The sequence below is a fragment of the Neocloeon triangulifer genome, unplaced genomic scaffold (assembly GCF_031216515.1).
Source record: "Neocloeon triangulifer isolate White Clay Creek 2 clone unplaced genomic scaffold, ASM3121651v1 ptg000017l, whole genome shotgun sequence".
NCBI lineage: Eukaryota > Metazoa > Arthropoda > Insecta > Ephemeroptera > Baetidae > Neocloeon > Neocloeon triangulifer.
In genome coordinates, this window is record NW_026775559.1 from 3,455,746 (window position 1) to 3,473,237 (window position 17,492).

Below are 17,492 nucleotides of genomic sequence, written 5' to 3' on the forward strand. Positions count from 1 at the left end.
ATTTTTTTCGCCTGGCCCTCCGGACGGTTGGGGGCGCGTAATTTACCTTGCGGAAAATGAATTGGCCTCCGTGCTTTCTGATTCAAATTTATGCCTGCGACCCCGACCGTCGGTCAGAACGGGTAATTGCATAATAAATAAAGTGTAAATATAGACACGCCGCTACTTACGTACACCGCATGTACTTCCAAGTTGTTGGTTTGGGAGGGGCCCGAATAATTTTAGAGGAGCCGAGAGGAAATTTGAGAAATTCTTGTTGGGAAACATCACTCTCGAGCTACTCCGTCACATTTTAAAATTTTCATGAAGTTCTTTGGCGAGGAAGAAAGTGTGGTGTGGCTTCTATAAACTCATTTGCGTATTTTGTTGCAAATTAGCTCATTTGAACTCAGTCTCTTATTTTACGGAAAAATATACCCTTGTTTGATTTTTGGGATTAATTTGCAACTGCATATTTGTAATATAAAATATTGATGAAATTCAAAAACAATCATTTGTTTCAAATCACTCTTACACCGCAGTTAACTTCTAATCAACGTAATACGAGATTAATGTATTAAGTTAGCAAGATTCATCTGGTGTTTTGAATTAATGCGATTAATTGAAGGATTGCAGAATTTTTTGATATGAAACAAACTTTTATAATTAAATGATTTTAAAATTTAGCATATTAAACCATCAATATCTAGTTCATTTTGATTTTCTGGTAAAATTTATTTTCTGAGTTTATGCTAGGTGACAACTTGTTGCACTCTTTTATTTTAAGGATAAAACAAAAGTCGTTTAAAAAAGGTAACAAAAGACTTGTGACTTATTGTAACTGATTAATTAGAACTAACAAAAAATTACAGTTTTCAACAAAATATACTCTAACTATTTAATTCAAATTTTAAACTTAACCAACCAATTTTAATCTTGAAGTAAAATAAATTAAAAGCAAAACTATAAAAAATATTAAATAGTTATTGTTAATTTGATTTTATTGCTGCCAATTTTTTTCTCAAACTGCAAAATTTCATATATTTTACATTGAACATTCTCATATATTATTATGAACGGACCCATTTTCCGAAGATTCGACGCACAATGCCATCTCTTTTCAAACAAATTATAGGGGCTTTTCTAGTCTATTGGCCAAACACGTCACTTCACCATTACGTCGACCATTACCTTTTCCCCGAGCCTCCTATCCTATTTAACATTCAGAAAGCGGCTACTTGAGCGAACAATGAAAGTTTCCGTCCACACGTTTCGCCGGCGTATAAAGAGCGCATTCGCGGCTGCAAAACGAGCCAGTTTTCCGTCGGTCGACCCGCCATGCTAATGGTCTTTTGAACGTCGATAAAAATCAGCTTGTTGCTGTTTCGCCACGGCTGGCTCGTGACCACGTTTGCATTTGTAATATATGCACACGTTCAAAGCTCGCTCAGTCAGCCAAGACAAAAACATTTTCGACCATACAAAAAAACCCCCCCAAAAAACAACCACTTGTGCCGCCTTTGTGTCTCCACGCAATGGAAGTCCCATAACAAGTGGCGCCTGACAACTTTCTACACTAAAGTAAAAGCAGAAAGTTTGCACCGAATTGATTTGCTTTCGATTGCATTCCTTAACTAAACTTTTTTAATAACAAGAAAAATATCGGTTTCCTTTTTGAAATGGAGCAGTAAAGAATTTCTCTTGGTAAGGAAACGTAGGATTTTTTAACAAAGACCCGTTTGATCCTTCAATTTAGCCAAAAGACACTAACCGTAATAAAATTAAAAAAGCACTAAATTTTCTGGAAAAAATTCCTAATTAATTTTAGTAAACTTAAATTTTGTCAGATATTTTCTTCTTGTTTAAGCCAGTTCTAAAAACAGTAGGATTTATTGCAAATCAGTTAATTAAAACATAATTTAAAACTAGTCTGGTGTGAATCAGGATGATAATTGTATATTTTTGGTATGTATTCCAATATTTACTTTTATAATTTGGTTCAATACTGGAATCAATTCCATTTCACCGCTAGACATTTGAAGCTAAAAGAAAAACAGTATCAAATATTTTTTGATAATTATCACGAATAATGTAAACTATTTGAATATCACAATAAGTCGGATTTTTTTTTATAAGACGAAAACATGGGATTCCTTTATTGAATTGGAGCTGGCAAGAATTTGGTTGTAAAAACGAAGTCTTTTTTTTTGTCCCCTTTGATCCTCACATTTAGCCAGAAGACACGCACCGTCTTGAGAAACAAATAAACGGAGCAGATGTGGAATGGCCGGAATTCGCCAATGCACCCACCGCGAGGACAAATATTTTCATCTCGAGTGCGCTCGTAAATCTCCCGCTGTTATCAGCGCTCTAATTAATTCGCGCCCGGCAGGAATTCCAGCGATTTTGTAATAAGCCTTGAGCGCGAGTGAATGCACATATTATTTGAATAGAATAAAGCGACGCCGGTGGCGGGAACTTCTCAGTCGAATTTGCATAGCTCTGACTTGTTAAGACGGAAAAAGGCCTGAAGCGAGCTCACATCTGCTAGCGGCAAGAGTAACTTCATTTGCTCTTCCGAATCGGATTTTCGCGAAAGTGAGTCTGCTCGTGGCAGCGAGATGCGATTTATGAAGTTTAAAATTAAATCAATTTTACCTTCGGGACAACAAAAGTTTTCATTTCCTTGCTTTGCATTCAATGGTGATATGAAAGGGTTAGGTTGGAATCTGGCATAATTAAACAAAAAAAATTCTTCTTCACTTTATTCATTTTAATGAAAAGTAAACTAAAATTATTGCTACACAAGTGATTATATTGGAACTCGAAGAGAAGTGAAGAAAAATGGGCTTTATCCTCGTTGTTTTCAAAGCCCGTTTTTCTTCTCTTCATTTCGATTATTATATATCAATAATATTAAAATTTATTGTAAATAAAATAAATACTAATACTACACAGATGCGCCATATTATGATAGAGCTTCCATTTTCCACACAAGAAATTACTTCAAATTGTACATGCTCAAAATATTTTAAATTTACAAATTTTTATTTTTTCAGCTCTATATAAAAGTGAATTTAATCCCATAAATTTTTAATCCTTACCAGTTTATTAAAATTCATTATTCATACTTTTATATTGATTTAATAATTTGTTCATTTACATATATAAATGTAATAACTTGCAGATGTTTAAAATACACAAATAAACTATATTAATTTACATAACTTAATTATACAATTTATATTTCATCAATTCAACATACACACTATAAATTATTAAAAAGCAATGATCTGAATTGAAAAAAAAATTATTTTCCTTACGTCTTTTCAATTATCCTTTTTCGTTTTGAGAATGTCTTTGTTCGTTTTCATTTATTATAGATGAATATTTCATGACATTCTCATTTATTGAAATATTAAATTAAATTAGATTAATTTAAAACACGCGTAAGTATTGACAGAAATCAGATTTACAGATATTTGCATTTAAATTTTATTTCAAAGCATATTGCATTTGCTCTATTTCAGAATTCCTTATTCAATTTCACTTTGAACTTAAAATAAGTTTCTCAATAAATTGTTCTTTTATCAGAAAATCTCATTAAAATTTTTGAAATCATGTTTAATTAATGCCCATTTCGTATCAAATCTTGCAACCTATCAGCAATCGTCAATTTCAAGAATAAGAAATTTACCAAGGATTAAGAAATTTTGGAAACAAAAATCAAGAAGTACTTACATGCTGAATTGGCAAGTTGTTTTTTCTCTTTAATGTCGGCAGGTGGTTTGGTTTTGTGTCGGCGGCGGCGAGTCGAGGGTCGTCGGTGGACGGCGGGTTGACGAAGGACCGCGTGCTCTCGCAGCAAGAGCGCCGGCTCGAGTGATCACGCTGACTCGGCTGAAGAAGGGCTGGAGAACACGCAGGTTGAAGAGTGAGGGTGGTCGATACGGTGAGCGCCCACCCCCTCGAAACGCACGCGCGCCCGCCCGCGCGACCCCCACACGTATATAAAATGCAACGCGCGTTCCACCGGCGAACAAAACAACAACAACACAAAAACCGCGGCTTTGTCTTCATTATGCTAATTAAGTGCTTTCTTTCTTCCCGGCCGGAAAATAAAAAAAGGCACGAAATTTGGGCTTCTTCTTACTCTCTAGCCCGGTCTTATTCTCTTCGGCTTAATTGAAACGAGTTTTGTTCGCGCTTCCTGCCGCTTACGGAAGAACCTTGATGCGAAAATTCATTTATCTTCGTTTTAACTTTTTTCGGTGGAAAAACTTGGAGTGGAGGGATTCACATTCAAGATACTGCTGGGGACGTTTTCTCTAATGTTTTTTCATGCGCTCGAACAATAAGATACCAAAAGTAAAGGGGTTTTCATTGGAGAATCAAATTTATGATTTTTAGGCTTAAATTATTGTGGCAGTAAGTCGTAGATTAATATTCAAAACGTCATTACAACAAATTATGAACTTTTAATAACTTAAAATTTCAATTTTAAATCTTTTTTCAACAATAAAAAATAAATCAATGTCTTGTCTCTAAATTTTACAGACTATTGTTACTGTCAAAAGTGGGAAAGAATTATAATTTTCTAAATTTAAAATAAAAAAATCCCATTATTGTACAATAATTTCAGAATAGTATTGTGTTTTGCTGATGAATAAAAAATAAAAAAAATAAAAATTGGCATTGGATTTAATTTTTTTGGGTCCTTTTGATGTCATTTACGTTCTAGCACATATTTTCCAAAATGGTACATTTTCTTCTCCCTTTATTTCAAATTCAAATCTTTTTTATTGTATATTTGACTAACTAATTGTAAGTAAGAGAAGCATAAATAATAATGAATTTTTTTTTTTTAGATTTTATCTAGCAGAAAAAGTCTCTTCGGAAGATTGAACCAATTTTCCATTGAGTCGCGTCTCTATCCATCATCACATGGGGGCTCAAAGTCTCTTTTTCACTTTGTCAGTGTAGACACATGAAAAATGTCTACTCTGTTGCCACTGCCACCAGACGCCACGAAAACTTTTTACGAGTCAAATAAAGCAACGATGCTGATGGACAGTCGCGCAAAAACACATGGCCGTCCTTCGCTAATAGGTTAGAGGAAGAAATGCAACGGAATTATCTTCAGACGTAAAGTAGATTAATGGAAATACAACATACGAGAAGAAGATAAAAAATTTAAATTACAGGATGAAAGTTTTGCCTTTTTCTAGAAAAATTTACGTTGTTATCTGAGCTTTGCAGAACAGCGAAAGTAGTGCATGAATAATTCAGCGAGGAAATGCGCTCCATACATCTTTTTGTAACACGATTTTCACTTCACTTTCTCGTCGCTTGTTGGCACCTATCTTTTCTGAGAAGCAGATTTTTTCAAAGTGGGAAAAGTTTCAAAATTAATGTAAATTGAAATCAGCAGAAACGCCGTCACGACATGTAAATTCCATCAAAAGAAGAAAACAAAAAAACGTTTGCTTTTTTGCAAGTTATTTATTTATCTTTCTCACCTGAGAAATACAGTTTAAATTACTCCCCATCTTGTGATTTTCAAATGCGTCCAATCATAATTATACACCCACAGCCAATAGAAATTTATTGGCATTAAAGAACTTCATTATTTATTCATATATTGATAATATGTGTAGTAATCATAAATTAATTCATGCATAAACAGAGATCAGAAAATGTGAGCGATGATTAGTTGTTGCTTAAGTATTGTCTAAGGGAATACCACGACCAGTCATTCCAATAATTAAACCATTGCCTGAAAGTAAAATGTAGCTATTAGTAAGTAAAAAAAAAAATTCAATCAGGTTTGCTAAAGAAAACAATTAAGTATACTGAATGAAAATTATTAATGAATCCCGTAGTTTATTTTCTATTCTTTTTTCCTTATTTAGGAATCCTAAACTAATTCCAGAAACGTTGCATCTATCAGAAATGTGTAGGAAATAAATAATCCTATTTATGAATAAACATTTATTGCCAAAAAAATATTTATAATTATATTAATAATTATTGCATAATTACATAAAGTTTAATTATATCTAAAATAATTAAAGCTTGAAAAATCAATATGTGACATGGTTTATGAAAACCTTACCTTGAATTTGCTTTTTGTGTTATTCAGGTGTTGTTAATTATATTTTTAAGTGAACTTGGCATCATATAATTTTGTAATTACATAGAAATAATTGTTCAAATCATGCAAATTATCCTTTCCTTATCCTTCTCGGAAAAAATTAATCCTGATATTGAAGATTACATTTATGTAAGGAAAGCCTTTTCCTATTTGCACGGTTTGTGAACTACTTGCCTGTTTGCTCGCTGCTCTTTAGCGGGTGTTCCGTCTCCAGCCTCGTTCTCTTCAGTTTGCTCAGTAGGCGCTTCTCGCATGTGCCGCGGCCGCTCTTGAGTGCCGTGCAGCAGCAACTCGCATTTGCTCACGACGGCCCGATTTTTCGCCTCGTCCTGCAAACACACTGAAATGAAAAAGAAGGAAAAACAGAGCAACGCAAACATAGTCGCGCACGCACTGGAGGAAAAGTTTTTTAATTCGCAACTTGTTGAGCTCGGTGTTTGCTCACCGTGTCGACAATGTGCACGGTCCACTCTCCCGCAGGATTCTCGCCCCAAGTGTGCACCGACATGAAACTCCAGTCCTTGAAACCCTGGCCCGAAGTGTCCTCGGGACGCCGACTCAGCAGCTGCACTCTCGTTCCTGCCCACATGAAAAACTCTTATTATATTCGCACGCGTTAATTGGAAAGTAGGGCATGGGAAAAAAATGCACACGTGAGGAGGAAAATTTCAAGATTTGAGATGAAGAATGTTAGTGGATCGTTTAAAAATAGGTCAGAGTAAGACTTATTCTGAAGATGTTAAGTAAAAACAGTTTTAAAATGCAGAAATTTCATTTTCTTATTTTAATTTTTCTTAAATCATTTGAATTTTTATGTCGATGAAAAAGGAAACATGTAACAACAATTTAAATTAATTTTATATGTTTTATACCATTTTTCTTAATATCTTGCTTTCTAAAAAAAGTTATTAAATTAAACATAGCTCTTCCCAATGAAATAATTTCAAATTATTGACGATAATTTGAGAAATGCCAGGAAATGATATTGATTGCCTCTTGCTGTCTAACCTGCGGGCGACGTGAGGAAAATCTCGAGTTGTCCTCTGATGGCATGCTCGATCGTGGCTTTGAGCTCGACGTGCTCCAAAAAGTTGACGTGCTCCTCGCAGTCTGCCGTTGAAAAGACCAGCCGGGCGCTTCCTTCCGTTTGCGTCTCGGTCGTCGAATTTCCCCTACGGACACACGAAGGTACGCGAAATTGACTCTCGCCAAATATTTTCCATTACATAACAATGGGCCACGTTCCTGACAGGGAATCGCAAAGGAAATCCAAAGGCTATTTTCGTACAGCCACCAAAATGGTATTGAATTTCTAAAAGTGGAGCAGTATAAGGAAAGAAGTGGAGTGTTGGAGGACTTTATTAATTATCTATTAAATATTTCTAAAAAATAAATTTTAATTTATGCATGTGAAGGGAAAATAACAGTCTGTGAAAAAGTTTGAAATTTTGACACTCGAAAAATCACATTTGACGCGAGTTTTCATTTTTCATATATATCGAGGGTGCAAAAAAGCTGCAGGAGGTCGGAAATCAATAGCAGCCGCTAAAAATGATTAATTTTCCTCACTTGAGCTGAATGGTGCAATGTTTCCATGGCGGCACGGTGCTCCAATTTGCGGCCGCCTGAGTGATTGCCAACGCGTTCATGAGACCGAAGCCGAATCGACGATTGACGTGCAGCCCTGCGGCGTTCTTTTGCCAACCCTTGTTGTCCGCCAATGGGGCCACGTCAGCTGTCCAAACCACCAGGTGCTGCACGTCCCGCCAGGTTAGTTCGGGACTGCCAAAGAGATTAATTAGTAAATTCCTCGGTGTGATTATATTTGAGGTAATATTAAATTATATAAATAATAATAACAAATATTAATTTTTACTGAGATACTGTATCTGCAAATTAGCATTGATTGAATTTGGTCAACATCAACAAATTTCTTTTCAACCTTAATCGAACTTCACAGCATATATTTTTGTAAGGAAGAAATTTCATTTTATTATTTTAAAATTTCTACCTACATCATCCAAATTTTAAGCAGCTCTCAGGCATTTATTTTTTATTGCAGCCACAAAGTACATTTAAAACAATATTCTAATATTTATTTTAAACAATTTATCTCAATCAGCCTATGTACAAAATTAATCGGTAAAATTCAAAATTGACGAAAATTAATTTAATTATTGTATATTTACATGTAACACTTAGTTTAGAATAAATAATACAAAACATGTTGCTTGAATAACATTGTTTCATCTTCCAAGGTTTAATCAGTTTGAGAAAAAAAATATTGCCTTGAAAACAACATCCAATTAATTTTATAATTATTTTGTACTTGTTTTGTTCAAGTTTTTGTGTTTCTTGCCCAACTTTATGAGCTCTATAAAGTTCTTGCAGAATTCCGCTTCGCAAAATATAATTATAATGTCACGACGTGTATATATTAATTTAGAAACTCACTTGACTTCGAGAGCAAGCGCAATAATTCCGGCAGCAAGCGGTGCTGCTGCAGATGTTCCCGTGTGCTTGACAGTGCAAGAATTGAAGAGATCGGTTGTAGCCTGCGGGGAAATTCGCTCAATTACGCTTCTCATCAATTTAACTCGCAGAATAAGACTTTTAATCAAATCAGAACGCATAGATAGAGCAAGTTGAACGTAAAATTAAAGAAAGATGAAAGATTTCTGGTATAAAAAAATAAGTATATAATGCATTTTATAAACCGGATTCAATTTTGAATCAAAAAGCACAAATACAAAAATGTCTTTGATAAGCAAAAAGCTTGATGACGTGGAAAAGAGTTGAATTTTCACTTCAGAGAAGCTCAAATAAAACATTCGTCAAAGGAAATATAGAATCGAGAGCTGGGTAAAAGAAATATGATAAGATGTGCAAATAAAAGCGAAGTTGACTCAAAGAGCAGGAAAGTCTGCGAGTAATTTTTTTATACACATTGGTCGATAAAATTCTGCGAATTTCTTCTTTGAGTCAACGATCAGCGGAAAGAGATGAAAGATATGGAAAGGTGCTTGCGATCATCTGATCCGAGTAGGCGCCGCTCGAGTACGTGGAAACCAGGGTGGATGCGCATCGCTCGCCGTACCAAGGGAACTGGCCGCGTTCCGACGCACTTCCCACGGACAGGGTGAACACACTTGATGTGTATCCGTCGCAATTGCAGTCGTCGCCTTTGCTGCCGCCGTTCCCCGAGGCCCAAACGTAAATGGCGCCCTTGCCACCCCTGCCCTGCAACATCAAAGTCAAGCCTATTAAATAATAATCAAGTTGCTTCTAAGCATTTCAAATTAATTTTCTGTTAAAATAACAAAAGATCCCTAGGGAAAAGCTCATTGCAAAAGTTTATGAAACTTAATATTTGCAAAAAGTGGAAGCTTACTTGATTAAAAAATCTCAATGTCTGAATTAGAATTAAAATAAATTTCACTTAATAAGGCACACAAAATAAATTACAAGATAAATTAAATTCATTTTTTTTCATTTGATTACAAATTTAAAAAAAAAGTAATTTGTATTGATCTTTTCCATCAGAAATACCTCAGAAACTCCTCTTTCCAAAGCTTCCCTGGCTAATCGTCCAGGTCCTTCAACAGTGCAGCCGTCATCAGTAGGTCCCCATGAGGCGCTGTAAATGTCAACTTTATCAAGCGCGAAGTTCAAAGCCTCTCCTTCGATCCGGTCCATGGAACTTCCAGCTTCTCCGTCAAGCATTCTAATTCCTTTAAGATTGAAATAAAAATATCCATCAGAGTATAAAAATTCTAATTCCCACACCTTAAAATGAGCCAAGTGAGATTTTCAATATTAGGCAAATATTTGGTAATTTTATTGTAATAGATCGTATATTAATCAATGAGAAACGCGTTTCCTGATAAAATAGGGTCGCAGATCGTGACCAAAACTGGTAGAGCCGCTTTTTTATAAAAAAAATATTGACGATGACAAAAAGCACGTTTCTCTTCACTTCAAATTTTATTGTACTTTCAAAAGGCACAAATTTCGTGATGTATTACACATGGGTACTAAAATGAAGAAGTGGAGTCTCGCTCAAAAATTATTATTCATTCTCCTTAGTCGATATCAAAATTTAAATGGGAAAAAGAGAATTCCCAGGCAACAATAGAAATTTTTTCCCACGCAATAAACCTTATTTTAAAATCAGATTCAGGTGATATTTTTAATATAATTGCTCAGCATCATTTATACAACCTCCTATTTTTGCGTTGTAGGCAACTCCAACTCCACACTTCCAATTATTGGCCACCATTGCAATTTCGCCGGCGCATCTTGTCCCGTGGCTGTTTGGCTCCTTACTTGAATATCGCGGACTCGGATCAGAGTCGCCGTCATTTAGATCGTAGCTTATCTCAGGATCCTTAAAATTAAAAGTCAGATTTAAAATTAATCAACTTATTTTAAAGACGTTTCCACTTATGTTCTGAATTATGTAAATGAAGAACTGATGTTTTCCTCTCGTTTTTTACTAAAAAAATCTCTAAATAATTTTTGGTTCTGCATTTGCAGGTCTCATATCATTGGAGGAAAAATTAATGAATTTAAATTAATAGACATTGAAAATATCTCGACATGACGTTATAAACAATGGGTGAATTACAACATTAAAATTATATCTGTTATGCCCCAGCAATATATAGAACAATAAAAGCAAATAAAACAGTTGCAAATAATAATAATAATTTGAATTTACAGTTGTTTTGTAATTAAAATTATCAGGTAAAGCAAAAATTTAAAAAAGACAAGGACAATCCTAAATTTTCATAACAACTTTAAATGATAATTAAGTATAAAATATTAAAATCAATCCAGTTTGATTAAATATTATTTGATAATTTTTTGCTCATAAAATAGAGTTGCAGCTAGTAACAAATACTAAGCAAGTGAACTTTTTTCTTAATAAAAAAAAATTGTTTCAACAAGTGAATTCAAAACATTTTTCTATTTATAGCGTACTTTCAAGATGCAGAGAATAATTTTTTGTGCACGTTTTTATACTTTTGTTCTCTTTGTATCAAATTGTTCTATTTTTGTACCAATCCCCAAACTAGATCTTTTTCACTCTCTTTCACGCTCTCTCCTGAGAATATGCCTCATGACCTCATCCATATTTAAATTTCAATTCAACGCGCGCGCGAGCGAGCGAAAAAGTGGCGCCTCTCACTTCAAATAAAGAGTAACGCTGCGCCTTTTCTCGTGCAATCGCGATAATTTGCGAAGGCGCGCGTGCCGCAAATTTCAGTAAATCTCACCGACCCGTGCAGCGAAGGAGCAGTCGGATGCTGCGAGCCAAGAGGTCTGAAATATTCAGGAGAGCGGAGGAGTCCTTCTTACGTCACCTGCGTGCTCGCGCGCCCATGTTGAATCGGAAATGAGACGGCCGCGAGACTCGTGTAACGTGAGAAGCCTGTTTATTTTTTTATCATCAAAGCGTAAATTTATAACGCGTGGGAGCCGCGGAAAGTAATCATAAAAACAGGGAAAAAGCACTTTAAGCATTAATGCGCGGCTCAAGGTAATAATGCACTTGACTTAAGTGGAGTGACTGTTGTCAATCACCTATACTGAAAAAATCAATTATTTCACAGAAACATTTAAGCCGGGAATTGTTGAAAATTACAATAAAAAGTTAATTATAATATTAAAAGTTAGTTATTGTTTTTGTTCAATTTTAAATTATAAACTAATCTCTTCACGGTTCCTTTCATATCAACATATATGTATGTATAAATAAGATATTTTATCAAAGAACTTCTGCTAATCGTCATCGCTACTGCGTGTTAAAAATTCAAATGCATTAGCTGACAAATTTTTTTTCTTTGTAAAATGATGCTGCGTTAACAAATATATGATATCTAGTGACACAAAGCTGAAATATGATCTTTTGTAGCAAAATAATGCTACCATTATTTTTGGCCTTCCGAAATATGATATGCAAATTTCCTGTGAATCGTATTGAAAAGCGCAAAAAAAAAAACGTAAAATGACTATGTATATACATTTCCTGTATATATGTATATTTTTTTTAAACTATCATTAAAAATTTATCATTAAGGAAAACTTAACTTACGTAATTCGGTAAAATATCTCTGTGCCGAAATTCCAACCCGTCGTCGAGAACAGTGACCCTGACGTCACGTCCCGTTATTCCCTTTTCGTAAACGGGAATCACTTTTAAATCCAAACGTGGCAAGTCTGGTCTAGTTCTCGTGTCTTGCTGCGTGGAAAAAAAGTTAACAGAAATTTAAACAAGTTTGTGAATATACCAAGTACCACTGCTGGTCCCAAAGCTCGTCGTTGAAAAATCCAATCGAGCCAAAATAGGGCACGGCCAAGTCGGCGCGTCTCCTGCCGAGGGACGGCGAAATTTGCTCGTCATTCAAGAGCAGGTCCCTTTTATCTCGGCGCTTCCACGTTTGCTGCTCGGCCCACTCAACCTGAAGGGAGTATATCAAATACGCGCGTCACTCCATTAACTTTTCATGAATTTTTTCAAGAAAAAAACTACTGCCGTAAAAATATGAAAAAATAACTCACCCTGGAGTCACCGGAGAGTCGTAATGTCAAATTCGCGCTGTTCCGCTTCTGGATCACGGGTTGGCCCAACTGACTGAAAATGTACGTGTCGTCAAAACCTAAAACCTGAAATGAAAAATCTTTAACGATTTTTACTGTGATTGGAAAAAAATATGTTCAAAAATAATTTGATGCACTTGAGTTATTTCATTTTGTAAAATTTTACACACTTATAAAAAACTTATTTATTTTGTAGGGGAACCATTTCTTTGCATTTTTAAGAAATTACGCAATAACTCAAGTTTATTGTTAAAACGGTGTATTATTATTCGGATTGTCCTCTCGGGATGCACATGAAATCAAATGTACTTTTATTTAACGTAATTTGATGCGCTTGTTTTTTCTCTCTTAGAAGGTTTTACAAACTACAATAGCATCATTGATTTTGTGGGAGCACTATTTTTGGCCATCTGAAATATCTTCCTTTAAATGGTACATTCTTATTATTCCTTTGTTGAAAAAATTTAACCAGTTTTTATTTAGACCAGGACGAGCCTTCGTTTTCTTTACTCCAAGAATGATGATTTATAAATTGAGGTTCAAGAAGGGTGTAAATAAAAAGAAAACTCCCCGTGTGAAATTTTGAATTATTAATTTTCACGTGGTCAGATTTTTGTCTTCTTTGATTAAGAGTATTTAATTTGATTGTTGAGAGGGGAATCAAATCTCCCCCTACAGAGAAAATCGGGGCTCTCTCGTCTATCAGGCGGCGTTTCGCTTTTTCACTCTGCACACACCTGGCCACGGCAAACAATGCTATCAAATGATACGGCCGCGAGCATAATTAAATTCGAAGGCGCGCACGTGCACGCGTTCCCGCGGCACAAAAGAGAGCCCTCTCGATGTCACGCTCGGGCGGGCCCGACCAAAAAACACCAGGTACAGACCCCGGCAGCAGCATAGGTGCAAACAAAGAGAGCCATATGGCGAGGAGTGGCGCGTGGCCGATAGGAACAAAGGAAACAAAGGGGTCGATCGCCGCCACCCTTTCCTCGCAGTCAGTCGTTGGTGGTGGAAGTTCCGCCCACGAGCAGCGCGCAGGGGACGTTAGGAACAGGAGTTCAGCGCCGCGCAAGAGGTGCTTCGGCCACTGCATTCTGCATAAAACACCCCCTTTGTGCAGCAGGGGCTACTTGCCTACCCACCACCCACCCACCATCGACCCCTTTTCTCCGCCGCCGGCGCCAACTCGGCTTTCAGCAAATAGACTCGCGCTCGCTCGCAACCACTTGTGGATAGGCCAGCTGATATCATGATATGTGGCATTGTCATAAAAGTTGTGCTTTTTCGGAGTGCTTTTGATGATGCATTAACAGAGATAGAGAAAAGTCTGAAAGTTGGTTTTCGTATTGTACTTTAAAAACACAGTCAATATATTTTTACTTTTAATTCAATATTATACTATAATATAGCTCTCCATATCTTTACTTTTACATCTTTCATTTCTTTTTCCTCGAAACGGCTTAAAATGAATTTTTGCAGGATATTTCAGTCTAATTCTTCTATTTAAATAAATTTAACTTAATTTTCTTTTGAATGAAAACTTAAAATGATTGTGAGAACAATGAACATGGTTTGAATTTTCAACCTTACAATGAATTTGAAATTTCTTCTTTAAGCATCTGTGTCTGATCAATTCCAACAATCCAATATCAGGACATACATCTTCTGCTCTTTTGATAATCTTTTGAAGCTGTTCCGCAGTTAGGCTTTCTGCTCATTATGCCCGTCGAGCAGGTTGCCTATCTATCGTAGCGCTGGGCGTGTTGTAACACAAAACGGCGACCTCTCGAGCAAGCCATAACGAAGAGCTGATGAATAATAGCATGCCCGTGGAGCTCTTGTTTTTGCTTCAAAATTCAAAACTAAAAAAACAGCCGCTGACGAAAATTTCGCATTAACCAATTTTGGGCACTTTGCGGCTTTTAGAGTCGCGCGTGGCGTAATTAAAACCAGAGATATTATTACGTGGTGCGGAAATCTGGTAATGGACTGACTGACGGTGAGAGCAAAACTGTGTTGGTTTTACATTTTATTCACCTAAAAATTAAAAGTACATACTCTTTCACATACGCTGATATATTTTTATTATGTTAAAAATCAGCTTGATTTCTTTCAATCATTAAAGCTAAAAATTGTTAATTTCTTGTAAACAAACGTTTTTAAATGAGCTTTCAATAAACTTTTCATGTTCATAGTGTTGCCGTTTTTCAAAGAGAAATAGATTATTTCTAAAAAAAATTAATTCTGGTTTGAAGGTATTTTGAATTAAAAGTTCAAACTTGAAAAAAATGCTGATTTTATTAATGAGCCATGAAAAGATCCGAGCTTATGAAGTGTGAGAGACTAGAAATTTGCATTTTTATGGCTTTCTTAAAAGTATAAAGCTTAAATTTTGGCATTTAAATTCGATTTCAGAACATATGAATTTTTCGCTACGTTTCAAAATTTCAGAATTCTATTTTTTCTTTTTATATATATTTTGGCTAGATGTTTTAAACACCACACAATTAAAATTAAAGCGCCAATAAACCTTTCATTTTTTGCTTAACTTTGTGGAAAGTTTTCATGCGCCGCTGCGCATAAATGTGGGCGCTTGTTTGTTTTCCCGAGAGAAGGAGATGACAAATTATTTGAGCGTCCAAAGGCTAATGCTCGCCAAGAGGCGTGCATTAATTTTCCTCCGCGGGGAGGGAATCTCGGCACCTGCGTATATAATGTGCTTGATTGATGTTCATCGGGGCAAACATTTTAGTGCGTTATCATCAGCAGGCTGCCGCGAAACCACGCAAATGTTGCGTTTATCGCCCAACTTACACTCACTTAATCAAGACACGTACGCGTGCGTGCTACTGAATGAAGATAGGCCTTTTTGAACCCTTCAAAATGAACTTGATGTTAATTAATTCACTTTCTATCAAAAGGAAGACAGTCAGTAGATGAACATATTACATGTAGAAATAAATTTGTCAATGATTAATTTTGAAATAATTTTAATCTATTTTTAAGATCAAATTATTATTTTAATTAAAATAGTAAAGATATCATTTGAATAAAAAATCCTTTATATCTAAAAAAAAATTAAATTTAAAAAATAAATAAATCTTGTTGAGTACAATTTCAGATTTGTATTCTAAATTCAAATCACAAAATCTGATGAAATTGTCGACGTCTTCGAACACTTATTTTAATTATTATATTGCCAGTCTGGCAGAGGAAGTAGTTGCACATGTGGTGTGGGTGGACAAATGGAAACGTGTGACGTTGGCTAGAGAGTGTGATCGGATCGGATTTAATGAGCGAGACAGGAACGGCTTTAATCCCTGGTGTCACATGTCTCCGCCAATATGTTGTTCGCAGCCGCTAATGCAGCCGGAAATTTATTTTCCGCAGCACAAACACGCTCTTCATTACAACTTGTAACGCAGCAATGATTACACGTTACGATTTTATTTATGGTGGTTATAGAGCCAGCGAGGGTGGAGAGATGTGAGAATCTCGTCAACGATATTTAGGTCGTCAAAAAATAAATAATTAATCTGCTTAAAATTATAATGCTAGACCAAAAAGAGATAAATTTAAAAGCTTTCACGACTTTGAGATGTATGTCTCCAAATGCTAATGTGGTATTAATCTGACATAATTATTAAATTTTTGCATCCTTCTAAACAATTTAAAAGTAAAATAATTTAACGGCAAATTTAAAACTACACATATTTTTTTTATTAAAAATTCTAACACACTGCAATATTTGTATTAAATATAACATAAACATAAAACTTTTTAAAAATCAAATTTATTTTTTGAAACAATGAAATTGAAAACGGTTGAACCTTGTTGCAAAGAAAAAATAAAGGACAACTGATCCCAAATGTCCTTGTTTTTTCATTTTCTACTTTGCAACGACGTTTGCCGGATTCAATTTTTCATGAAATCTACCTTGAGTGTTACCATTCAAATTTATTCAAATTATATTTTTTTTATATAAATCAAATATATAAATCAAATCAGGTACAGTTTACAATATTAATTATGTATATTTATGTATATAATATTTCTTAAATATAAAAAGAAACTATAAGAAGCAATAAGAAAATTTGCACGTAAATATTTTATATGATTTTGATGATTAATTTTTAAGATTTTTAATATTGGTAAAAAATAAAATTATGTTGAGCTGTTACTGAGGTGAGAAACTTGCAATGTAAGTTAAAACAGATTAATTTAATGTAAATTTAAGCGTTCCTACCTGTTTAATTTATCAATTAGATCTATTACCTGTCTGATGAGGTCATATCGAAGCTCATTAGCAAGCTGTTGGGCAGTTTCCAAGCCTCCGGGAACCCTGACGACCCACTCATTTGCATACAGTGCGTCAGTCAATTGGCAAATAGCAATCAGCATCAGCACTGATTGCACGCGCATTTCGCTGCCGAATGCACTCTGATTGCGGGTGAGGTGCAAATTTATATCCAACAAACAACTAGCTGAGCCGACTGAGACAAGTGACTGGCCACCACCGGTTAACTGCTTCCATCTAATCCCCAACCGGCAAGAATTAAGTGAGAGCGACTAATCACTTTGCAAGGGCGCCGTGCAACCTATTATTACATTATGCGCCCTCCCCACTGCTGCGGCGTTGTATCTGCTGGAGCTGAATTTGTTTTTGGATATTAGGTTCACAAAAGATTTAATATTTTTTTTTATGCTGCTCGACACATTTTTTGCATTGTTGAATTAAGAAAATATTTTTTCA

General features: G+C 35.2%; 2 protein-coding genes across 4 annotated transcripts in view; both read right to left on the minus strand.

The window, feature by feature from the left end:
- Window positions 1-3,848, minus strand: part of LOC132203370 (ankyrin repeat and death domain-containing protein 1A-like) — a 44,225-nt gene extending 40,377 nt beyond the window's left edge. The window contains exon 1 of one of the 2 annotated variants that reach the window (XM_059631091.1): window positions 3,721-3,848. The gene's annotated coding sequence lies outside the window, so the exon portion shown is untranslated. The remainder of the gene's footprint in view (window positions 1-3,720) is intronic. The other variant, XM_059631092.1, reaches the window with a different exon arrangement.
- Window positions 3,849-5,642: 1,794 nt separating this feature from the next.
- On the minus strand, window positions 5,643-17,245 carry LOC132203371 (neuroendocrine convertase 1-like). Of its 2 annotated transcripts, XM_059631097.1 has the most exons (13): window positions 17,015-17,245; window positions 12,698-12,802; window positions 12,427-12,597; window positions 12,231-12,377; window positions 10,355-10,520; window positions 9,683-9,864; window positions 9,161-9,373; window positions 8,588-8,688; window positions 7,703-7,915; window positions 7,142-7,305; window positions 6,579-6,712; window positions 6,308-6,462; window positions 5,643-5,755 (listed from the first exon to the last, which is right to left on the minus strand). In XM_059631097.1, exons 1-13 carry the CDS (start codon window positions 17,159-17,161, stop codon window positions 5,689-5,691), a joined length of 1,965 nt encoding a protein of 654 aa, XP_059487080.1. In that variant the 5' UTR covers window positions 17,162-17,245; the 3' UTR covers window positions 5,643-5,688. The 2 variants fall into 2 exon arrangements, with proteins under 2 accessions (XP_059487080.1, XP_059487081.1); XM_059631098.1 differs by lacking the exon at window positions 5,643-5,755 and having other exon boundaries at window positions 6,328-6,462; window positions 6,528-6,712.
- Between the last annotated feature and the right edge of the window lie 247 nt (window positions 17,246-17,492).